Consider the following 25,678-nt stretch of genomic DNA (forward strand, 5'->3'; position numbering starts at 1 on the left):
TATGATTAAGGTACTGCTGGACTGTACCACTTTAGACTTTACTGTGTGTGAGTGAGTCATACATATGAATTCTGCTGTACATCTGAAAAACACTTTCCTCCATGCAGTACATTAGCATAGGACGAAATTGTTATGGTAATTAATTTATCATGTTGGGTGGGAGAAGCATGATCCCTCACCTTCAGCACTGAGCAGAATTCTTCCTCCTTAGCGTTACTGCCTCATTCTGAGTAAAGCGTGATTGACATAGACAAATCAACGTCTAATGATGCTGGTGTTACAGCCAGGAAGACCATGGACTGCTTGGAATGGAAGCCTGCAAAACTGCTCTTCTTTAAGTGAGTGGAAAAGTCAAGGTGAAATGTACAAATAAACAGCAGGGAAAGAAATGAGAGTGTTATAATAAAACCTCTGATTATCTAATGGGAACACATTTTGTTCAAAAACTTCAACTTTATGGCACTTTAAATAAATCTGAGGTGGCATAAGCTTTTGTGGATGTCAAGTTTACTTCATCAGATGCATGAAAGCTTATGCATAAATTTTAGATTTGTTAATCTTTAAGGTACTGCAGGACTCACTGTTATTTTTGCTGCAACAGACAAACTAACTTTCCCACTCGATTCTGCTCAGATATTTTGGGGGTCATTTTCTTTTTCGTTACTAGTATTTAATTGGTTTAGAACCAGTGGTGTCTAAACTTTTTTTCAGAGAGGGTCAAATTGGATGAAGTGAAGGGCCGTGAAGGTTTAAGGGTTGAAGTTGTTGAGGTTTTTTTTTAGGATTTTACCCCAGGAAATGAACTGCCACAGGGGCCGGATTAAACCGACCAGTGGGCCAGATTAGGCCCCCCAAACGGACTTTGGACACGCCTGCTTTAAAGAAACAGTAAAGGTACAAGAGAAACAAATATCAACAAATATAGGGGTTTAGAAAGTAGGGTTAGGACTGCAGCCTAAGTCAATAAATATCCCAAGAATAACGTAATGTTTAGGATGGTGGTTATAAACAAATTAATACAGAACACATTAATTTTTGAACTTAACATTAACTTTAAAAAATTGAGAAACAGAGCTGAGCCTTGGGATATAAACAATTGATTCTACAGAAATCAATTAATGGTGTCCAATTTGCATTAAAATTATTCAAGTTTTGCTTTCTCTCCCCACCTCTTAACCCTTGCAGAATTCATTAATTTTGCCATAACTGCTAAGCTCAGCTCCACATCCCATCTATTCTAGTAGGGATGACATCTCCAATATTTTGCCTGCAGTATCTTGGGTGCTTTTTTACTATATATGCTGCTAGATCTCTGTGAATTGTTCAATGAAGTCATCACTATTCCAAATGGAAGTAAAGATCATGGGATCTAAAGGGATATGGGGGGCATTGTTCCACCATCACTTGCTTCAAACATCTTGTAGAACACAGGGCTGTATCCAATTAATGATTACTTAGAGTAGACCCATACTCTAATGGACATAAGTTAGTCATGGTCAATAATGGTAGCCTATCTAACTAGGTCTACTCTAAATGGACGACAGAGGACGAGATGCTTGGGCAGTGTTCTCGAAGCTACGAACATGAGTTTGACCAAACTGCGGGAGGCAGTGCAAGACAGGAGTGCCTGGCGTGCTCTGGTCCATGGGGTCACGAAGAGTCGGACACGACTAAACAACAACAACAACAAATGGACCTAGCATTGGATGCAACCCACATCTTTTGGTTAAGGCTTTCTCTGACCCATAAAATTGCATCCTGTTATTAATAAATGTGTCCGACTCTCCTGTTATTAATAAACGTGTCCGACTCTTCGTGACCCCATGGACCTGGCGTGCTATGGTCCATGGGGTCACGAAGAGTCGGACACGACTAAACGACTAAACAACAACAACAATTAATAAATACCTGCATTTTAATCCAGTTTTACTGAATTTTTATGGGATCTTGCTGCATACCGCTTAAAAGCTTTAAAAAAAACAACAAACTGGTTTAGACAGGCTGTTAAGTAAATCAATAAAAGTGTGTTAGAAAGAGCGAGAGTTCTTGGCCGGTCGGGTTTTTGTTTCTTAAAGGAAAAATGACTGGAGTTCTGAAGGGCTGCGGTAGAGACCCTAAACTGCTCATGAATACAGACTACGCTCCAGCAGACAATTGGGGGGTGGGCTTACTTTCCGAAGCTCAGGGAAATCCAGCAACCACAGAGCACCGCCGCCGCTCCTTTCGCAAACCTGCGTCTCCGTGGGACGTCCCTGCTGGTTTTGCTAGGAACAGTCACTTTGTCGGTCTCGTGGCTCAATCTCGGAGCTTCGCTTTGACGCATTGCAGTAAAGGAGAGCCGCGTACCAGGCAAATTGGAGGGCGGAGGAGGTGAGGGAGAGGGGGGAAGAAAAGAAAAGAACCGAGACAACTTTTGCTGGCGCTTTACATCCTGCGCAGCAAAGACAGAGATACAGAGACAGACAAAGTAACTCCAGCTGAATTAATGGGGGCTTGTTTTTGTTGGAGCCTTGCAGCCAGAGCAGAAATAGGTATCATTTTACCCAACGAGGACACCTTTAGTAGGTTTTCCAAACTGTGAAGATATTTTCTGGAGGCAGACTAGTTTTTCCAGGGCAACAGAAAGCAATGCACTCTGCTCATGTGTAACGATGCCCTTATTTGTAGAATTACTTCACGCCCGTTGAGGCCGAGCCTTTGCATTAAATCATATTCCATGACTGATTTTTTTATTATATCCAGGCACTGCCTTCATCCCCAGACAGTTCAAATACTAAGGAATACTTTGTGGGGGACGACAGGGCACAGTTAAAGGTGTGTATAACCTTGGACTAAGTGGCCTTGCAGGAAAATTCCCGCAAAATGATAAATTCTGTTGAAACAAAGTGGCTCTCTAGTGTAACAATTGACATCTTTTTCTGGTTGTGAAATGTCAAAGCTCTTTGGGTAGTCATGGCATGATGTCTTCATCTCTATCTCAGTGATGGCTGGTGTCCATTGGGACTGACGGGATGGAAGGCAGGGAGCCCAACAGCAGGTAGCGTCAGAGACAATGACAGGCAGAGCATGTCTCCTTCTAGTTTTGTCCCCATCCTCATCCCTGCTGAGTTCCACAAGGGCAACACTGACAGCAAGAGCCACCCCATAACTGGTTGAAAGTAAAAAGACAGGTAGGTAGGGGTTGGCTGAGGGCAAAACTAGCCTCAAAGGACCACCCTCCACCGCTAGATCTGATCTATATCTATGCATCTGCTCTAAATTATCCCCCACAATTAAACAGAATCAAAATGCTTGCACATCTCTGTATGATGTTATATGTCAGCAGCTGAAACCTCATGGCAAAATGAAATATTCATCGGAATTAAACTCTCCTATTTATAAATATTTTGAAATGGCAACTCCACTGGGCATTTTAGATGCATAAATGTATTTAGGGGAAACACTCAAATTGGCTTGTTCCGCACATTCACACACACATTTCAGCTGTAGATAAAAAAAAAGTACTAATGCTGAATCTGCAAAAGGATGCTGGAAATACAGCTTTGACCCATGGGTGGAAAGGGAGGGTCTCCACATGCAGTAGAATATGCAAGACCTTGTTCCCTGGAATTCAATGACAGATCTTGATAACCAAGATCCAGCATAGTGTAATGGCTAGATCGGGAATGGTTAACGTTGTCTTCCAGAAGTCTCCAGCTCTCATCATCCCTGACCACTGGGCATGCTGCCTGAGGCTGATGGGACTTGACATCCAGCTATATAGTTGGAGACCACTGGCTTGAGTAGAAGACTTATACCATAGAGTCCCTGGCAGTTGGTACGAATCCTGCCCAGCCGCAAAGCTAACTGGGTAACTTGGGGCTCTTAGCAATTTAGCCCTTTGTGCTTGTATGTATGAGTAGGAGAGAAGGACACACATGCGCACACACACATTCATGTTTACTTCCATGCATAGACCAAATGCATAGCAGGGGAGGAGGACCATGTCTGAAGGCCCTTTCTTCACCAACCAGCCCCCCTGCCTTCCTTACCAGCTGTGTGTTAGGTGTTATCTGTACAGCTGTATGCACACAAGCAGCTGTTACCAAAGTTCACTGGGCATACAGATGTATGGGGCAGACAGGCAATATCAGGGGCAGGTCCAGTATGCACTGTCTCCTCCACAGGTATAGCCTTAATGAGAGCAAGATCAAGAGTGAGTGCAAAAGAGACCCTTCACTGTATTGAAGTTGCACAATGAAATGACAGGTCTTCTTAATGGAGGTAGAAATGTAACCCAGAGAGTGGCTGTTTTTGCATTCAGAACTAGAGTTTGGGGCATTGAATTGCCTGCAGACAGAGAGCAAATTGGGATGATGTGGTTTTACGTTTATTTATTCCCTCTTTAAATTGAGATAACTGACTGCCTAATAGTGTAGAGTTTGGTAGTTTCTTTTGCAGAACCATCTACTCCATAAGGGGTATGTATCTTGTCTTCAGGTGCTCAGCAGCCTTTTGATTCCAATAAATGTATGAGGAGGGGAGGCACAACTTAGATCAGAATCTACTGAAAAAGATGTGTAGTAGGTCAGCAAGGATTTATAATTGTCAATAGTGTACAATTAATCTTTTTTATTAAAAAAAAAATCAAAATATTATGCTTATCCCTCAACTTCACTATTCCTCACCTGTAAAATATCAATATTAATTGATTGACCAAGTTTGCGCAGCATGGGTGGTCTGTTTTCAAGTTTTGTATTAGATGTGATTTGTGTTTATGTTTGTGGATATATGCAGGTTAATCAGTGAATGACTTATGGGCTCCTATCAGTAACTGGCTCCATACTCTGAGGCATCGTTTTGCTTCTGACTGTGATCAATGGACACCAAGCAGTCCTGAAATCTGCCAACCTCTGTTCTAGAACCTCTTCAGCCTTGGGCTGCAGCTTTACTCCCAGCCTGAGTTAGGGATCTACTTGCAGAGCACAATCTTATGTGTTGTATCACATGCTAATACTGCTCAGAGTTGACCCACTGAAGTAAAAATACATGACTAACAGGTGCACTCATTTCAATGGGTCTATTCTGAGTAGAACTTAGTTGGCATGTTTGCTGAGAAGCAATTCCCACTGTCTTTGCTCTGGGTAAACATGCATAGGATTGTAACCTAACTTTGGGCAGGGTCCATAAAAACAGACAATTGCTCCATCTGGCTCAGTATTGCCTACTCTGGCTGGCAGAAGCTTTCCAGGAGTCCACACAAGCATTTTTCCCAGCCCTAACTGGGGACAACAGGGACTAAACCTGGGGCCTTCTACATGCATGGTTGAAAAGCAGTTGCTGTACAGTATAACTGAGCTATGATTCTTCCCAGTGGTAGATCTCATTATTTGCCTGCAGAATGTTTGAGGGTCCTTATTATCTCCATTTAAAATGTCAAGTAGTGAGTGATGGAGAAAAACTCAGGCTGAAGCATGGGTAGGCAAACTAAGGCCCAATCGGGGACAGTCCAGGAATCAGTGTGTTTTTACATGAGTAGAATGTGTCTTTTATTTAAGATGCATCTCTGGGTTATTTGTGGGGCATAGGAATTCATTCATACTCCCCCCCAAATATAGTCTAGCCCCCCACAAGGTCTGAGGGACAGTGGACCAGCCCCCTGCTGAAATTTTTTTCTGACCCTTGCCCTAGAGAACTGCTGCAAATAGGATGGAGAATTTTGAGAGGCCAGTTGCACACAGCTTTACCTAAAATTCCCTATAAAATATAGAGTTCTTTAGGAGACAAGTCACGTTAGAATGATTTCCCTTTATGAAGAAGTTTAAAACCACTGGAGTAGAACTAACAGTTAACTTTTATACCATTGATGTCAAAATTGAGATCAGGAGCTGTCCAGGGCTGCAATTCTAAGCACATTTCCCTGGAAAGGAAATTCCATTGAAATCAACAGGGAATACTCACAGAAACAAGCTCTTAAGCTTATCTGGATACCAGCCAACATTAGCAGACAAAGGACTGTTATGAAATCCCCCTTGGCCTTCATGGACTCCTCTCATAGAAGGTAAAACCAGGAAACTCATCACTGATTCATAGTCCTTAGGAATTGTGTTCAAAGCTTGTATTATGTGGTCTATATTTCATTGTTGACTTCGTTCCATTCCTTCTGAATTACAGATTCTGAGCTGGCTCAGTCATGTGTGCCCAGTGGGAATCATGTGATAATTGGACTGAGTGTGCCCTTGCAGGTCTAACACCAGAGGTCACCATGATATGGTTGTATGAAACTCAATACTTTCTGGAATCAAAGGGTCAGAAATGGAAGTTGGAAAACAGCACAGGAATTGTTACCTTATCCTGTGTCACATTGTACTGGGTGATCAATGCAGAATAAAGTCATTTACTTGATCTCCTATCAACTTGCACTGTTTGCAGCTGCAACAAAGGCAATCCAAATGAGGATCTTGAACCAAATGCCTGTGGTTTGTAAAGCTGACTCATTAGTTTGAGCATGCAAGGTTTAATGTAATTTTGATTGCATTTTAAATAGAGTGCATATTTATCTTGGTTTATGTCTGTGCTAGTGGGCATTTTACTATATTCGCAATAGCCTATGGCTACAAGCAATAATGCTGATTAGATTTTAATGCAGCCCAGCATTTACCTTCCTAGAAGCATGTTCCTAGTTTGCTGCAAGGACTGAATAATTTATAAAACCTTGGAACTATATGAGAAATCCAGGCAAAGCCAGGCACATTTCCAATATGACCTTTATTGAGCACAAATTGCTGTGACTGCTTTACATCAAACAACAAAAGGTTGCATACTGTGCATGTCAAGGTAGGTTCTCCCATGAACAAAAGTCCATCTTAATTGCACTAGTGAGGTAAACATAATGACTAAATAGCTTAAGGCCAGGAGAGTTCTGGGTATGATTAATATTATTGTTATTACTCATTCATTCATTCGTTTGTTATTGTTTGTTTGTATTTGGCTCAGTTGATTCTTTGCATAATACATCTTAAGACGTTCCTCAGAACCGTCCCATCAGCAGCTTAGGAAATTCAGCAACTTCTTCTGTAAGAATAACAGCTCATGCATTTTTTTTAAAAAAATTCTCTAATTTCTGCAGAGGGAGCACATTGGGCTTGCATGCATTCCCCCTGATATCCCTGGGTATTGCACAAAAATAAAATCAGAAATGAAAGAGTGGATCTGGAGACTCCACGAGAGAACCCGTTCTGCTTCGAAGCCATCACTTACATGCATTTTGCAGCTGTCATATGGCTTAACCTTTTGCACCAACCCAAGAAGGGGGAGAAAATGATTATTTTAGTCACTCTCCTTAACTTCTTTCAATACGGCATGTGAAGAAGTGACCTTCTCTACCTTCTTAGTGGACACCAACTTCTCTGCAACTGTCTCCTCATGCTCTTCTGTCTTCTTGGTGACAGTCACAGACTTTGTGATGTATGTGGTCGTCCCGTCATCCCCTTCACTAGTGATTTTCTCAACTTTTTTGGTTACCATGACTTTCTCTTCACTCTTCCCTTTCTTCTCCTCTTCCTCAGAGGGGCTTATGTCTAGGCCATTGGTCACCACCCCTTTGTCTTCCTCCTCTACTTGTTTTGCCTTGGAGTCTTCTTTTTCTTCACCCTTCTCTTCGACCTCTCCATTCACTGCTATGTCTTCTTTGGTGGACTCTTTGGATGCTTTTACACTTGTTTCTGTCTTCTCTTCTTTGGAATCTTTCTCTGTACCAACTTTTGCTGCCTTAGTGACTGAGATGGTCTCTTCCACTTCCTTCACAGGGGTCCCAGCTTTTTCTGGAGTCCCAGCTTTTTCTGGAGAGGCTGCTTTCTCCGGAGTCCCTGCTTTTTCTGGAGAGGCTGCTTTCTCCGGAGTCCCTGCTTTTTCTGGAGAGGTTGCTTTTTCTGGAGTCCCTGCTTTTTCTGGAGATGTTGCTTTCTCTGGAGTCCCTGCTTTCTCTGGAGTTGCTGGTTTTTCAGGAGATGCTTTCTCTGGAGTCCCTGCTTTCTCTGGAGTTGCTGGTTTTTCAGGAGACCCTTTCTCCGGAGTCCCTGCTTTCTCTGGAGTTGCTGGTTTTTCAGGAGACCCTTTCTCAGGTGTCCCAGCTTTCTCTGGAGATGCTTTCTCTGGTGTCTCTGCTTTCTCAGGAGAACCTGCCTTTGCTGGGGAGGTGGACTTCTCCTCTTCTTCACCTTCCTCCTCCTTTTGCTCTTCACTTTCAGCTTCTTTATCATCCTCTGCTTCTTCTGCTGCAGGAGATTTAGGTGGAGATGCTTTGGTCTTTTCTACTTTCTGTGGTGCAATGGTTTCTTCCACCTCTTCACCTTCTTCCTCTGCTTCTTTTTCTTCCTTGCTTTCAGCTCCAGCTTCTCCCTCCCCTGCTTCCTCCTCCTCTTCTTCCTCACCCTCTTCCTTTTCACTCTTTTCTTCTTCTTTTTCAGAGCCTCCTTCTTCCGCCTCATCAGACTTTGCACCTTCATCTTCCTCACCTCCTTCCTCCTCACCCTCCTCTTCTCCTTCTTCTTCTTCTTCCTCAGCTTCTGGAGCTGCTGCTTCAACTCTGGCCTCTTTCTTGGCTATAATTTCTTCCTCTACAGCTTCCTCCTCCTCTTCCTGTTCTTCCGGTGCTGTTCCAGCAGCCAGTTCTGCAGCCATAGCTGCAAGGGCCTCATCCAGTTCAGACTTTTCATCCTCAACTTTTGTCTCTTCAATAATTTCTTCTACAAATTTGTGCTGGACCTTTAGCTTTGGAGGTTCGACTTTGGATTTTTGTATTTTGGAAGATGATATTGTTACTGAAGGTTGCCTATGTGTAAATGTTGGACCAGTGATGCTTCCAGAGAAGGCACTGAATCTTGTTTCTTCACCCTCAAGAAGTTTCCTAGGGAAAGAAGAGGGAGTAATTAACATCCATCTCTAACATTTCAAGATGAATTTTTGAATGAACAAGCACCACTTATGATAGATTTAAAAAGCTATTTTGAGTAACTGAAAGTTGCTTCTAGTTTGTTAAACTCTCAAATAGCATCCCATACCCTGCAAACCTGTCAGCCCATCTTCTCCTTCTGAACTAAATTGCTGACATAAATGGAAAAGGTACCAACAGAAAACCTAGATAAGGGTTGGGGAACCTGTGGTCCTCAAATGGTATTGAACTACAGCTCCCATCATCCTTGGCCATTGGCTATGCTTACTGGAGCCATAGCTGCCAAGTTATCCCTTTTTTAAAGGGATTTTCCCTTATGCTAAATAGGCTTCCTCGCGAGAAAAGGGAAAACTTGGCAGCTATGACTGGAGCTGATGGGGGTTGTAGTTCAGAAACATCTGGAGACCCACAGTTTCCCCGAACCCTGACCTAGAGGAATGGGGGGAAAATACATTGTGTTTGGGGGAAGTTGCAGACTTTCATTTAGGAGAAAATGCCCCTTTCATATTGGACCTGCTTTAGGGGCCTATCAATGCATTTGTACCATCATCAACTACCACACCAATACTCTCTCCTCTCAGACCAATTGCCTGCCTAGCAACTAAGGGACAAGACTAGCAAATTTGGAAGGAAAGCATCAAGAATCAATGTGAACAATAATCAGCTAAGCTTCTTCATACACATCCCATCATTAGATGGACATTTTTCTAGCTATGCATAACTTGTAGAGCATTGTCCACAAATAGTGCCCTCTTACTAAAATTCTATGATTGCCTACGGAGAGATAAATATTTGTGTTGCTTTTTAAAGGGCCATTGTATATAAGATTATAAATTCTCTATATTTACTTCAAAGGGGGAAAATTTAACCATGGGCTTAACTTTCATATTTCATTGATTTCATTGAGTGAGTACTTAAAGTTTAGCTTTTATATATATTTTTCAGTATATAACCTAAGAGTGAATTAATACTGCCTTTAGATAGCTGCTTTCTGTCCTGTGGACAATTAGCACGCACACACACACACACACGTTCCTGGACAGTGAAACAAAGGAAAAACAACAACAGCAAAAATTCAAGTAAGTGTTTAAATCTCAGGACTAATATTTACTTTGTTCGAAAGTATTGTTTTTTTCCTTAGCATTATTTAAATCCAGGAATCCACACAGCAATAAAATATTTGTAAGAGATATGGGCAAATATAGAAGAACTATACTCCATCAATCTAAATTGTGTTGTTTCAATATTTAGCATTTTTGCATATCAATATTAAATATTAATATTAAATATTAAAATCTTCCCCTCTGGAGAAGGAACATAGCTCAGTGGTAGAACATCTACATCAGGCACCCACAAGCTGCGGCCCTCCAGATGTTTTGGCCTACAACTCCCATGATCCCTAGCTAACAGGGCCAGTGGTTGGGGAAGATGGGAGTTGTAGTCCAAAACATCTGGAGGGCCGAAGTCTGTGGATGCCTGATCTACATTGTATGCAGAAGGTCCCAGGTTCAATCTCCAGGTAGGGCTGGGAGAGGACCCCACCTGAAACCCCAGAGAGCCTCTGCCAGTCAGTGTAGACAGTGTAGACTGAGTTAGATGGTCTGATGGTCTGACAGCTTTCTATGTCCTTATGAACATAGCAGACAATGCTGCTTCCAAAACTATGCAGTGCTCTGGGTGAGAAATACTATTATGGCTGGGCAGACAATTCTGGGCTTTGTTCAAACCATTGCTTTGAACATAAAGCAGTTTCCTATGTTCCTAATTTTGTTTATTGGTAAATGTGTGAAACAATATATGCGGGCCAAGTCATCTCATGATGGTTAGGCAACCACTTCAGGAAGTAGAATTTGGATGAGAAAGGCAGGAAGTTGTCATTGATTGGTTGGATGACATTTCCATAGTCTACCAACTGGGCCAACACTGTCCTGGCAATAATTTTATTAGTAGTCATTTCTAGTCTGCTCATCTCCCACTGAAAAAGATTTGTACTTTAGCATGTCCTTTTGGAGTATTTCATAAGCTTAACTTATCTCTCTCTTTGCCATGTTACAAAAGCAATGCAAATATGATGGTGTATTAAGAAATTAGAAATTAAATGGAAAATTATAATGGATAGAGAAAGCTTTGCATTTTCAGCCTAATTTCACTTTCTTGTTTGTATTATTGATTGTAAATTTTAAGGGGGGAAATGCTGAAGAAGAAAATGATAAATAACCCCTCACTTCCAAGGCAGCACCCCAGTTATGGAATATTCTCCCCCAAAAGGTGTGTCCAGCACCGATGCCATAGTCTTATTGGCACCAGGTGAAGACCTTTGACTCCCAGGTTTTGTTTTTTTAAAAGAAGTGGTCTAAGTGTTTTTCATAGTTTAAATCTCTACTGCTAGTTTTTACTTTGCTGTGGATTTTAGAAATTGTTCTATGATTTTCATATTTACTGTAAACTGCCAAGACAACTACCTTGATTAAGCACATAAATGTTACAAAAATGCCACACTACTAAGTGTGGCACGCTACTCTGATCCTCAGATTGACTCCTAAGCATATTTAATTGGAAACTGATCCAACAGGTATCAAGCAAGTCTGTTTCCAGATGCAGTCTTGAATCACAACCCTAAACATTACTGATGACCAGACAATGATACTCTTTAGCACAAGAAGCTAAATGGTAAATGTTTAATGATTCAGGCTGGAGAATTGCTAGGGAAGGGGAAGGTGTGTGTGCCAAAATAATTCAAACAAACAAATAAAGTCTAAAAGATGGAAACAAGTACAAAAGTCTGCCTGATAGAATCTTCTCTTCATTTCACATTTACAAGTCAAGGACGTTCTTGTGTTTTAATTGCTATGTTGTTTAAATAGGAATTCTTTCATTGCATGTTTTAATTATTTATGTTTATATGTTAACATTTGTGTAATTGGTTTTTATGCTTCTTAAATCACATAGAAGTCTATTTTGGCATTAAGTGGTTTATTTATTTATTACCACCACCATTACTAACCATAATAATCACCATGAATTTCCCTATCAATGTGTCTACTAATCTTTGGTATGTTACCCTGCTAATGTCTTTTCTGCTGAATGTTATTGCCCAGGTTTCAAATTGTGCTAAGAATCTGGCAAAGTGCCTTGCTTATTTGTCAACAATGCCTTGTGGGATTCAAAGATTAGCCCTGTGGGGTTGTTTTGTTGTTGTTGCTGCTGCTGCTACTGGAACCAAAAACATCTGCAGTGCAATTCCTAAATCAGCCACGTCGGCATTCTGTTCACTATACCTGTATGCAGCAATTTCAATATCAAGAGCCATCTTGACATTGAGGAGATCCTGGTATTCCCTCAAATGACGAGCCATCTCCCATTTTGTGCCTCTCAATTCATTTTCCAGTTGTTGAATCGTATCCTGCAACCAAGACACAGGCAGTTCTTTAGAATAGTTACAAGCAAAATGTAAATAGGAGTGCAGTGGTGAATAAAAGCATTTTATTTATTTATTAAACTATATATCTACTGTTATTCAGAAAGAAATATTAGAGCAGTTCACAAAAATAATACATAAAGCCATACAGTGTGTGTGTGTGTGTGTGTGTGTGTGAGAGAGAGAGAGAGAGAGAGAGAGAGAGAGAGAGAGAGAGAGATCAACTGTTACAGAAGAGTATTTTCTTAATTACCAGCATACACCTGAAGAGCATACAAAAGTTTTCAACATGCAGTTAAAGGTTAAAACAGAAGGTGCCTGCTAGATCTCTATTGCCAGATCATTCCACAGGACTGGGCTAGTGATGCTAAAGGTCTTATTTCTTGTTAGATGAGCCTTGTCAACATGGGGGATGACTAACAGGCTGTTCCTGCAAATGATCTCAGTGACTGTGTTTGGAAATGTTTGTGAGGAGGATTTGGATGGAAGAGTGATTGAACTGTGAGAGATGGGATAAGCGAAGATTGAATTGGGCTCCTCAACCCCTGAAGAAATGGGTTGCGAGGGTCTCCATCTCCTCAACTTGACCAGCCAATACTAGATGTGATCCAATGACCTAAAGATCTCTTTTCTTACAGCAATAAAAAGCTCATAGGTTGTGAGCCCCCAGGAAACTAAGTCCCAGGAACCACTGGTCTGGGAAGGGTGGTAGTAAATTGCTATTCTTGTGTGAAATATTGAGAGGAACCTAATGGGATTACTGAACTTTATGGGATTACTGAAAAGTTGATGAAGATTCTCCCCCTCAGTCTCCATATCAACCATTCCTATAGACTAAAATAATCAAAACTAGAAATATCTATGCTCTGAGAAATTCTGTTTTGGATTACGGTAACTTCTAAGAGAGAAATCTGGAGCAAAGTCATGAAGGACACCAAAAAAGATTCTACACAACATCAATATCTCAGTTTGCTATTGTTATCATTTATTTAAGATTGCCTCTTAAAATTACTAGGTAAAAACTGTAACCCGGTTAAGACAATATACTTAAATGTAAGCCAGTTTTGGAAATTGGACTTCATCAATGTGTATTTCTCTATTTTGTTTACTGGAGTGCTCACTGGAAGGACAGATCCTGAAGCTGAGGCTCCAATACTTTGGCCACCTCATGAGAAGAGAAGACTCCCTGGAAAAAACCCTGATGTTGGGAAAGATGGAGGGCAGAAGGAGAAGGGGACAACAGAGGACAAGATGGTTGGATGGTGTTCTCGAAGCTACGAACATGAGTTTGACCAAACTGTGGGAGGCAGTGGAAGACAGGAGTGCCTGGTGTGCTATGGTCCATGGGGTCATGAAGAGTCAGACACGACTAAACGACTAAACAACAACAATTTTGCTTGACCAAGCTGTGAATCACACTGACCTTTGAGAAGAAAAAATTAATTTCCCAAATTGCTGTAGTTCCCGCAAAAGATATCTACAGAGTTTCACCTGTAATCCTTGTGCTTCAAAATGCAACTTCTGAATTATGGAAATTAGCTCCAAAGTTAGTGCTAGGAACATTGCAGCCTAGCACTAACTCTAGTGTTCTTTACTATCCACACCTTTGTTAAACAGAACAATATAATTATTTAAAAGTTTAGGTAAAATTGTGTATTTGTTAAGGTTGTGTAGAAAGGGCAACTTAAAATTCTTCACTTTATTTGTGGAAAGAGAAATGGCCAGTTCTCTCAATTTCTCTAGAGGAAGAAGAAAAGATTGCAACAATTTATTAGAGTTGGGGCTCACCATTAGCAGAGTTTATTTATTAAGTTTAGGGCAATAAATAAGTAAATTAAATGGTGGAGAAAATTATGTAAAGTGATCTATTTCTAGTGAAGAATGAGAAAAAGTAACTCTCAAAAGTTTTCTCAATTAAAAAATCATTTGAGAAATTTGGGCTCAGCTCCAATATTTGAGGCCAGCAGCAAAATATAGTAATTTACTTTAGTCTAACTATGCAACTGATTTAAAAGCTCAGAGTCTAAATCCATTGAGTTAACTAGATCTGCTGCAATCTGATGCAAAACGCTTACGTGAGTCGATTGCACTAGATACTACTCTACTTAAAAAGTAATATCTATAGGAAAATTGATGGGAAATGTTGCCAGTATTTGTCTCTTAAGACTAAAACTGCACACCACTAGCTCACTTCTAAGCCCATTGACTTTAGCAAGCAGTAAGGTAAGGTTGCTGATGTGAAAAAATGTTCTATGTGAAAGAATGTTCTATTCCCCTTGTGGTGGAAGTTCCTGCAGCCCTCCTACAAAGTCACTTCTAGGGGTCTGAAGCAGTTTTTCAGGGTGTGCCCTCAGGGGCTGCAGCTGGGGAGGGGAGAACCTCATGCAACCCCCTCCCTAGTATGGGTGGAGAAGGGTGCCTTTGACTCAGGCATGGGTGGCAATGGCTGTTTCCATCCAAACAATTACATTAGAATGAAATCCCATGGAGTTCAGTGCAGTTTTGTCGCATAGAAAGCATTATTTTTTTCATGGAGCCTAAGGTCATATTTTCGAAAACATTTTCCATAAGTATTTGGTGGATAAATGGTTAAATATCTGGAAACAAAAGCCTCTCTGTTGTCTTGAGATAATACCCTTGAGTGGTCTCATCAAATTCAATGTTGGTTTCAAGTTTGCACTGCAAGATATATTTTTGCTATGTTATTTATGTATCTGAATCCCATACTGAACAAAAAGCACATTGCAATTAAATGCATAAGTCACTAGAGCTTTTGCTATTTGTGGGGCATTAGAAGTAGGCTGAGGTAGAAGGCAGTACAAGCTCTCTTTCATGTCTGGACTTTGATCACATTATGCAATCCTGCATTGCCTCATTTCGCACCATAAAAAATAGGGCTTACTTGGTCTATTGATTTGCTTCCCCCCTAACTAATATTTATTTTAGAGGGATTCAAGTATTTTTCAGATGCTCTGTCCAACGTCATTCTGCAGTGCGCAAGTTCCTTTATCAGTGGAAATCTTTGAGGGCTGCCTCTTGCACTGGAAGGGTGGTTTTATGACTTCCCTGGTGCCAGCAAGTTCTGCATTGCAGAAGTTTGGGGTGCACTTGGCAGAGGGATCCATCTCTGAGATTGCTTTTTTGTTGTCTGGCTCATCTTATTTTTATCCATAGTCACCTCCTGGCAGTTAATTCAATGCAAGCACAGGTCCTCACTGCAATCATGTTAGCCAAAGCCACTTAAAGCTTTGTGATTTGCCCAGGTGGGGGTAATGAAATTGTGTTCGCATACAGTCTATAGAATTCTAGCTCAGAATCCATCTTCCCATCCCAAAGCAGGCACTTTGGGGATTTGCCTTTTGCACTGAACAGCTCTATCAGAAAATCTGCTCAGCACTTTTAGCTTCTGCATTGCTGAAGTTCAGTAGACACTGATGCAGGATGGTGGCTGCAGTGGTACTTGCATTTTGCAGCAAATATAACCTTTAATTATCGGCATACAAAACACAGCACCCCACTGCTGTGTGAGCTTTTTCTAAATTTTATGATGAATCATCCTGCGAAAGTCCATCCTGATTCCCACAGATTCACCATGCTATGAGAAAAGGTTCTTTGTCAAATAATGATTATTAATAAAAAATAAATACCAATAAAATATTATTTCAAATGCATTGGTTTTCTGTTGCAGAAATTATATGTGCCTGGTTTCATTTTACACAAAGCTGTTGATCGGATTTCCTATTCTTTATTGATTTCTTCATACACACTTTAATGTGAGTTGCATTATATTTAAATTTTCAGAAATGCTAATACTGTAAGAATAACAGCCAGCAGTTCTGGATAGCAATTTTCCCCATGACGTTGGTGCTGCTTTGAGTCAGTTACTATTCTCTGGAACATTAAATTATATCCAGTATCACTGGATCAGAAAGAACTACTGTAAAGGTCATGCTTTGCAGCTCGGGTAGTCATCAAAGGATCAATTTTTAAACTGCATTGCCACAACATATTCATTTTTATTGTTACTACTAACAACTTTGGGAAGCAGCATATGCATATTTTTTTCAATTCTTCCTGTGCTAGTTCTGCAGTCCATCAGTTATGGGATGTTCTGCATCAGAGAGGCTTATGATTGGTGAATGGAGTTCCAGAGCTATCACAAGAACTTCCAAAGTGGCACTTCTTTCAGGCTAAGTTTATCATCCTTCATTCCAAAGTCAGTCTTGTCTTAGGGCTCGATACTTTCCTACACTCCCAGAAAACGCTTTATTTTATTTTTTACCAGAGAGCTGTTTGGAAGTGGATGATTCCATCCTGCATGGAAGCAAGTAGGACCCCTCCTTTCTCCTTTGCGGAGCTGCATTTTGTATGGGACTAGGCAGGCAGAATCTTTCCCATCTCTGCTCTGCCCTTTAGAGGAGTGGAGCTTAGCCCAAGTTGTGGGGTGGCTCCCCCCCTTCCTCTCCTCGGAGCTGCACTTTGCTGGCAAGAAAAAACACTTATTATCCACTTTAAAAAACCAAAACCAAAATAAATATTTTCATTATGTATTTTGTAGCATCATTGCCCCATTCCAACTAACACACACTCACCAATGCAATCAAAGTATCCCTTAGGACTGAAGTACATAGGAAGCTGCCTTATGCTGAGTCAGACCACTGGATTCACCCTCCTTAGCATTGTCTAGGGGTGACACTCCAGGGTTTGAAATAAGGAGATGCCTTGGAGACAGAACATGAGGCAAAGGTGAAGCTCTGTCACTGAGCTATGCCCCCCCCCCCTTGGAAAAAGACAAGAAACTGAAGCACATTTCCTGGCAGAGAATCGCTCATCCTCCACCCCTTCCATTCATTTGGCATAGAGTCAGTTGGCACCCCCCCCATGAGGGTAGTCAAGGGGGACAGTGCTCCCCTAGAGCAAGTAAAACAATAATATATTTAACTAACTGAGGTTCTGCCCCCTAACATGAAGCTTGCCCCCTAACATAAATCCTGGCTACGTCCATGGATCCCCCACTCTCTGAAATCTAATTCATTTTGAGGGTGTGGTGTGGCACAAATGTTAAGACTCCCCTTTTCACTTTCAATGGCACCAGGGGAAAAAAACACGTTTTGGGGCACATTTCTGAAAGAGTAATGAGGATTTTTTTTCCACATTAAGGTGCCGGTTTGAATGCCTTTCCCCGAAGTTAAGTCCTATCGATTCCAATGGAGTTAAGTTTTGAGCAAGTCTTATTTTGAAGTTCAGTTTTTGATTCAGTTGGGATTCCGTTGGAAAGTGCCCTTCCTTCAAGTAACAGTAGGGATCCTGCAATGGGCGGGCCGTGGTAGAACTGCTTACGGGTGGAGGGATTGCCCCGCCCCTTGAAGCGCACCATCTCCTGACCGCCCCGCCCCCCCCAAAAATTGGATTTTGCATGGAAACAAATGTAGGCAGCCGCAGATGGCAGGTGGAGAGCGTCCTCCCCCCCAAGCCACGCCCACCACCAGACCCCCCTCCCCGCGCCTACCTGGTAGGTGGAGAGGTCGTGGTTATGGCGCTCCTCGATGTCGGTGAGTTGGCGCTCTAGGGACTCCTTGGTGCCGCGGACTGATTCGAGCTCGATGCTCTTAGCCTGGAGCTGCCGTCGGTACTCGGAGATCTCCTCCTTGGCCGAGCGGATGGCTTCCTTGTTCTGCTCGGCGGCCTCGGTGAGCTTGGCGTAGCGGCACTTGAACCACTCCTCAGCCTGGACCATGTTCTGGTCGGAGTGGCACTCGAGCTGGGAGCGGATCTCCTTCAGGGCGGACGACAGGTCTGTCTTCAGGTAGTCCTTGCGCTCGACGGTGACGTGCGAGGCCTGGATCTGCGCTAGGAGGTCGGCCACCTCATCCTCGTGGTTGCCGCGGAGGAAAGCCACTTCGTCCTGCAAGGACTGCACCTTCTTGTCCAGCTCGACCTTGACCATGGACGACTCCTCGATGTCCTTGCGCAGAGCGCGGATGATGGCCTCGGTGTCGTCCCGGAGGCGCGCCTCGTCCTCGAAGCGTTCCTTGAGGCGCTGGATGTCCTCCTCCAGGTGATCCGAGTCGAGCTGCAGCGCCGCCTTCTCGTGGTTGACTTGCTCGAGAGCGCAGCGCAACTCCCGCAGCTCCTGCTCGAAGGCGTCGCCCAGCTGCGAGCGGCCCGCCTGCTTCTGCCGCAGCGCCGCGATCTCGTTCTCCAGCTCCTTGTTCTGCTGCTCCAACGAGTGCACTTTCTCAATGTAGCCGGCGAAGCGGTCGTTGAGGCCCTGCAGCTGCTCCTTCTCGTTGGAGCGGCTCAGCTTCAGCTCGCCGCTGCCTCCGCCGCCGCCGTTGAAGAGCGACGACTGGCTCAGCTCCAGGCTCTCGGAAGAGCTCAGCACCGTCGAGCCGTAGGAAGCCCGCGCCGCGCCCAGGTTGCGCTTGTAGGACGAAGAGACGGTGCTGGGGGAGCTCCGCGACCATGACTGGGACCTGAAGCCGCTCGAAGGCGACATGCTGGCCCGGCTGAAGGTGGTCCGGCTGTCGGCCACCCGCCGGTAAGACGGGTTGCTTAGAGGCTCCAGCGTGTAGCTCATCTTGGAAGACTTGGGGAGAGGCGCTTGGCGCTGAGTTCACGGCAGCGGGGACTCTGCAGAAGCCAGCGCCTTATATACGGGAGACGCACGTTGTCTGGAAAGGGGACATGCTGGCCGGTATGAGGTAGCGAGGAGAGGCGGGGCCAAGGGACGGAAGCCCCGCCCTTTGAGAGTAAACCACACCCTTTTCTTCAGATTCTCCCCTGGAAAGAGGCACCCGAATGCCAGACTGTCCTTTCACGAACTCCTTCCTTCCTTAGCTACTTCCCCCCTCCACACCCCACTTCGCGCCTTCTGAACGGAATTTGAACGTTCACTTACGGTTCTGGTGCACTTTTTGTCTGCGAGGTGAGTCTCACAATGTTCAGTGGGGCTTAAGTGTGCATATGGGAGTGCAATGGTGTGCAAATCCCCCCGGTAACCCACTCCTCGCCCACATTTCTACCTCCTTATTCTTGTTTCATCCAATCCTCCCCTCCCCTCTGCCTGTCTCCTCCCAAGTCGTCCCCCCCCCATTTCCTGCCCCGGCTCCCGACGTCGCTGCAGCGGCCCCGTGTGGAGCAGTCACCCAACGAGCCGCCGCCTGGCCCACATCGGGCAGGGTGGTGACAGTGGCAAGGTGGCGGCGTGAGTGGCTACTGGATCCCTTTCTAGGGCATCCAGGCAAGCATCGTACGCTGGGTTTGCGGGGGGGGGGGCGATCTGCCGCGGTGGGTTTTCAGGTAAGGCGCTGGCGCGTGTGTCATGTCTGTGATGTCTGTGTTCAGTCATGGCGGCTTCAGCACCAAGGCCAGCGCCGCAGGGAAAAACGGGCAGTGGACGGCCTAAGGAGGAAGAGTTTCGCTGCTGAATATACCTCCCCAGTACCGGTGTGTGTGCGTGTGCGTGTGCGTGTTTGGTGCCTGAATTTTTGCTTCTAAACGGACATAGCAAAGCTCGGCCGTCCTGCTGCTTTTCTGCAAAGATCTAAATGTGGAGTTGATTCCCCATCTGCAATGCAGAGCGGCAGGAAGAGCCCCTTTCGATTTCCCAGCAAAGAATTTCTCTTTCCTGGAAAAACAGACAAGACTTTTCTATTAAAATATGACATATCCTCATTAAAAGGAATCGCGGTTATCAAAGGATCAGTAGTTAAAGCCCTATCAAAGGCTTGACATTGAAAGGTCAGACAGCCTGGGGCGGTGGCTGAGTGGGGCGGGAAGAGAGGTTTAAAAGGAATACCGGTAGATGTCTAAAGTAGTTAAGGGCTGGGAAGGCTACCCTACAGTCTAGCCTTTAACCATTGTGTGAGTGATATTGCATTCACCAAGCCTTAAGTCACATTCTTAATAGCTGTCCCATCTGTCTATCTATCCTTCTATTCATTACACACCCACACCCATTTTTTTAAATCTGGAGTTTTTATATTTTAAAAATACACATATTGTTTTCTGCAATATACTTACATGGCAACACCCCTGTTTCATTTCTGAAACCTATGAGGCTCTTCGCATCTGAAGAAAGTGAGTTTCCATGGAACTAAATGGGGTTTACTTTACTGAAGACATTCATAAAATTGGGTTGCACAGCTTGCAATTTCCTTGCAGCAGCAGGTGCCCATCTCACACTCCACTTATTTCACAACTGCCCCACTGAATCAAGTGGAACAACTCTAGAGTAAGTTGCTCATGAACTGGATCATTCCACACTCAATGGAACTGGTGTGACATGGTGTTTTTAAAATAAAATAAAATAAAATAAAATAAGCAGTTTAAAAATGGTTTTTTAAAATGAAATGAATAAGTGAGTGAGAATTCATTTCTAAACCAAGGGAAGACTTCTCTGTGTGTATCCCATGACAAATGATGAAACACAGGCATGCCTGAAGGACTTTTCCTCAGAGGTAAGTCCCACTTCATGAAATGTGCAGCCTTAGTCAGACTTGTTTTGCAGCTCTTGCCTTTGCAGGGTTCAGAACATGGATGCAGATTTCTAAGGAGGCACCTGCAAAATGATTCTAAGCTTGGCTAGTTATGAGTCCTCTCTCTCTCTCTCTCTCTCTCTCTCTCTCTCTCTCTCTCTCTCTCTCTCTCTGTGTGTGTGTGTGTGTGTGTGTGTGAGAGAGAGAGAGAGATATGTTATTGTATTCTTGTTTGTGTGAGAGAGGTTATTCATGGTGCCACTATTACCCAAAGTTGGAAGATCAACTTTGAAAGCCATCCGGAAGTTCACACTGCTGCTGGCTCATTAATATGGTGTTGTCATAGAACTGCAGCACTGCAGTCAGCGGAGAAAGGAGACTGAAGCAGGCTTCTTTGGGACATTTGCAGAGTTGCATTTGCACAGACAGCTGGTTAGATTGACTCTTTTTAATATCCTTCCGACCATATGTGACCCAAAGGTGTCATTTTTATCACAGCATGCATCCTGTGTATATTAAGACTGCAAACATGCTTGGGAACAAGCCCCATTGAAATATTGGGACTGACTCCTGAGTAGAGTAGAGATCTATCTATCTCTATCATCTCTATTTTTCTAGAAAAAGAGGTGCCGGAACTCACCACGAATGCCTCCCTTGTTCTCTTATAATGGCAATGGCACCTACCTGAGAGGTGCTGGAACTGAGTTCCGGTAAATTCCATCTGAAAAGGCCCCATATATATCCAATGTATCAAACAAGTGACTTATAGGTTACAATTTGAAAAGAAAAGAAAAATCTTACATTTTGTAAGGAGGCTGGTTGTATCCCAGACTTGTCTTACACTGAAGTTAATGGACATAAGTTACTTAGGTTCATGGTTTTCAATTGTTCTTCTCTGAGTAGGACTTAGTTGGCTGCAATCCAATGCTATGATGCAAGATGACACTGCAGAGAAGTACCTAAGAAGAAGCTTGATTTCACAACCAACTCTCCCTTCCTTCCTTCCTTCCTTCCTTCCTTCCTTCCTTCCTTCCTTCCTTCCTTCCTTCCTTCCTTCTGATGTATGGATTAATTGCAAGTCCATACATCTAACACAATGAATGCTTATTCAGCTTGGCCTATTTATTGAATATTTAAAATTTTGAAAACTCTACTTGTCTAATGATTTCAGTGCAGTTATTTTCATAGCCCACACAATTCTTCTGATAATGTCATTATTTGAAAGTATCTGTGGCTGCTATTTCCAACCCACATTCTTCAGAGTGGTGTTATTAAAGACAATAAGGTTGCTTCAGAATAAGTGAATTATAGCATACTGGAGAAATGAGTGTATATTTATGAAAAAATTTCTATATCTATTTCAGATATTTTTAAAATGCAAGATTTTCATTTCCAATGATTTATTGCTCTTATAACATGAACTCCAGACCATAAATGTGTGGCTGGACAATATTACTTTCCTTATATTTTTATGAAGGTGATATGAAGGTTAAAATAAATGGGTGGGCAGTTTGCAAAAACTTTTAAAGAAGCCAGTTCAGCTGCGACATCAGTGGCTGCAATTATGCATTCAGTTTGACTGCACATACCCAACTAACTGCATGTGGGATTGCAGCAAGTATATCTTGCAGCTCTGGCACAACTTCTACTTAAAGGGAAAATACACATATTTGGAAGATGACTCTGTTATTTTATTGGAACTGTTTTCCATGTCTTATAGCCTTCATAGGTTTTTAACCCTAAAGCTTATTTTAAGAAGACACCCTCCCCACCCCCAAAAAACCACACAATTCCAAGCAGAAGAATCCCTTACATTCCAAAGCTCCCATCATTCCTGACCAAGCTGGATGGTGCAGACGGGAGTTGGAGTCCAGCAGCAGAGTCCAGGAGTTCAGGGCTACACATCCCCCAACCCATTCCCACCTCTCAAAAGTAAAGGTTTTCTTTGAAAAAGGTCAGCTATGCAGAGACAATGGGTTGCATAGTTTTCATTCTGCTTCAGCAACAAAACTTCTCAATGAGGAGGCAGTAGAAAACCAATGCCATTTTTTATTGGCCCTTTATGGTTTAAGCTGAGCAAGAAAAAGGAAGAGAACATAATGCAGAGAAGTATCCTATGCTTTGGGATGTGGGTGGCACTATGGGTTAAACCACAGAGCCTAGGGCTTGCTGATCAGTGGTTCGAATCCCCACAACGGGGTGAGCTCCCGTTGTTCGGTCCCTGCTCCTGCCAACCTAGCAGTTCAAAAAGCACGTCAGAGTGCAAGTAGATAAATAGGTACTGCTCTGGCAGGAAAGTAAACAGCATTTCCGCGCACTGCTCTGGTTCACCAGAAGTGGCTTAGTCATGCTGGCCACATGACCCAGAAGCTGTCTGCAGACAAACGTCAGCTCCCTCAGCCAGTAAAGTGAGATGAGCCCCGCAACCCCAGAGTTGTCCACGACTGGACCTAACAGTCAGGGGTCCCTTTACCTTTACCTTTAACCTATGCTTTGCATACAGAAGTTCCCAAGTCAACCCCAAGCATCTGCAGTCAAAAGAATGCAGCAGCAGGTGATGTGAAAGATCTCATCCTGGAGAGAAGTGACTAGTGGGAAGAGCCACAGGGTTCTGTCTTGGGCCCAGTCTTATTCAACATAAACGACTTGGATGATGGGCTTGAGGGCATCCTGATCAAGTTTGCAGATGACACCAAATTGGGAGGGGTGGCTAATACCCCAGAGGACAGGATCACACTTCAAAATGACCTTAATAGATTAGAGAACTGGGCCAAAGCAAACAAGATGAATTTTAACAGGGAGAAATGTAAAGTACTACACTTGGGCAAAAAAAATGAAAGGCACAAATACAGGATGGGAGACACCTGGCTTGAGAGCGGTACATGTGAATAGGATCTAGGAGTCTTGGTAGACCACAAACTTGACATGAGTTAACAGTGTGATGCAGCAGCTAAAAAAGCCAATGCAATTCTGGGCTGCATCAATAGGAGTATAGCATCTAGATCAAGGGATGTAATAGTACCACTGTATTCTGCTCTGGTCAGACCTCACCTGGAGTACTGTGTCCAGTTCTGGGCACCCCATTTCAAGAAGGATACTGACAAGCTGGAACGTGTCCAGAAGAGGGCAACCAAACTGGTCAAAGCCCTGGAAATGATGCCTTATGAGGAACGGCTTAGGGAGCTGGGTATGTTTAGCCTGGAGAAGAGAAGGTTAAGGGGTGATATGATAGCCATGTTTGAATATATAAAAGGATGTCATACAGAGGAGGGAGAAAGGTTGTTTTCTGCTGCTCCAGAGAAGTGGACATGGAGCAATGGATTCAAACTACAAGAAAGAAGGTTCCACCTAAACATTAGGAAGAACTTCCTGACAGTAAGAGCTGTTTGACAGTGGAATTTGCTGCCAAGGAGTGTGGTGGGGTCTCCTTCTTTGGAGGTCTTTAAGCAGAGACTTGACAGCCATCCGTCAGGAATGCTTTGATGGTGTTTCCTGCTTGGCAGGGGGTTGGACTGGATGGCCCTAGTGGTCTCTTCCAACTCTATGATTCTATTCTATTCTATTCTATTCTTCCGGAGAACTTGGAGAGTCACTACCAGTCAGAGTAGACAGTACTGACCAATGGACAAATAGTCTGACCCCAGGGCTGGGCTGGTATCAGTGGTGGACTTGGTTGGGTCTCTTCTAAGGGCCCACACACCAGCGGGGTGGGGTGAGGGACATTGAGAAGAGCCACTTGTGACCTGCTTGCTTCAACCACAAGCACTTGTTCTGGCCACTACTAGCAAGCAAGCAGCTGGTAGCAACCTTGGTGAAGAGGAGGAACAGGTGGTGGAAATGGTGATGAGAATATCTACGCTCAGCCAATCCCCCCACCTTCTTGCCTTCTTCCTTACAACCACTGCCTTCCGTCTTGTCCATGTAGATCTCAGCAGGGAGGAAGGAGAGAAGACTAGAATTAGTTGGATCTGCCTGTCCTTGGCTCTGGCTCTGCTTACTGTTGGTCCCTCAGTCTGCCCCACCAGTCCCAATATGCACCACCCACCACTGCCTGCTGTGCTCCTATTTGAACTTCCCACAATGCCCTGATGCAACACTAAATTGTGCAGGAGCTCCAGGGCAGGTGTGCTGGAGGCCTGGCTGCTGCCCAAGGATGCCACATGTCTGTTGAATGCATGTGATGGAGTCACCTTCCTGAAGCTAAGCCAGTCTGGATCTGGTTGCTGTCTGGAGGCGAGACTGCCTGGCTCCAGGATTAGTCTTATGGTTCCACAATAGCAGGGGTGGCCAACTCCCAAGAGACTGCGATCTACTCACAGAGTTAAAGACTGGCAGTGATCTACCCGTTGGACGTGCCTGCACAATAGGGTCTGTCTGCCTATCACTTGCAACTGCAGTTTATTTTTATGCTATTCTCTGGCTAGAATATGAATTTTGCTGCCTCAAATTCAGTGGAGAGGTGTCATTTGAAAACACCTGAAAACGTGCTTCTGCTGGTTTAGTTGCCTGCTGTTGAGATTGTTGCTCACTGCCAAGCTACTCAAGAGCGAGGCTAGTGTGGTATTTGTGTCTGTTCCCAGGAGAAAGGAAGTCTCTTATCTCTTTCTCTTCACGTGACGTTTACACTGTATTGTACATTCTTTCTTCCGGCTCCCAATATTAGACAAATTTATTACAAAAGGGCTAACAACAGCCATTGGCCACAATAACCTCCAAGCATAAATGCTGATGCTGATGATGGGGTTGTATCCAACTCAGAGGAGACATGTTGACATTACTGGACCTAAGATAGCCCATGTCCATTAATTTCAATGGATTGTATCCAATGCTAGTTCTACCCAGAACAGA

At 43.5% G+C, this 25,678-nt stretch overlaps 1 protein-coding gene across 1 annotated transcript; it reads right to left on the reverse strand.

Moving 5' to 3' along the window:
• Nucleotides 1-6,732: 6,732 nt before the first annotated feature.
• NEFM (neurofilament medium chain) lies at nucleotides 6,733-18,963 on the reverse strand. Its single transcript, XM_035139909.2, has 3 exons — nucleotides 17,860-18,963; nucleotides 12,211-12,335; nucleotides 6,733-8,887 (listed from the first exon to the last, which is right to left on the reverse strand). Exons 1-3 carry the CDS (start codon nucleotides 18,928-18,930, stop codon nucleotides 7,309-7,311), a joined length of 2,775 nt encoding a protein of 924 aa, XP_034995800.2. The 5' UTR covers nucleotides 18,931-18,963; the 3' UTR covers nucleotides 6,733-7,308.
• Between the last annotated feature and the right edge of the window lie 6,715 nt (nucleotides 18,964-25,678).

This window comes from Zootoca vivipara, chromosome 15, assembly GCF_963506605.1.
Source record: "Zootoca vivipara chromosome 15, rZooViv1.1, whole genome shotgun sequence".
Lineage (NCBI taxonomy): Eukaryota > Metazoa > Chordata > Lepidosauria > Squamata > Lacertidae > Zootoca > Zootoca vivipara.

Bases quoted from the DNA above. Each gene is read 5' to 3' on its own strand.
- NEFM (XM_035139909.2), bottom strand. From the start codon at position 18,930: ATGAGCTACACGCTGGAGCCTCTAAGCAACCCGTCTTACCGGCGGGTG. The intron at 12,336-17,859 runs GTAGGCGCGGGG...TCTTGGTTGCAG, and splicing joins ACGACCTCTCCACCTACCAG to GATACGATTCAACAACTGGA. The intron at 8,888-12,210 runs GTATAGTGAACA...TTCTTTCCCTAG, and splicing joins ATTGAAATTGCTGCATACAG to GAAACTTCTTGAGGGTGAAG.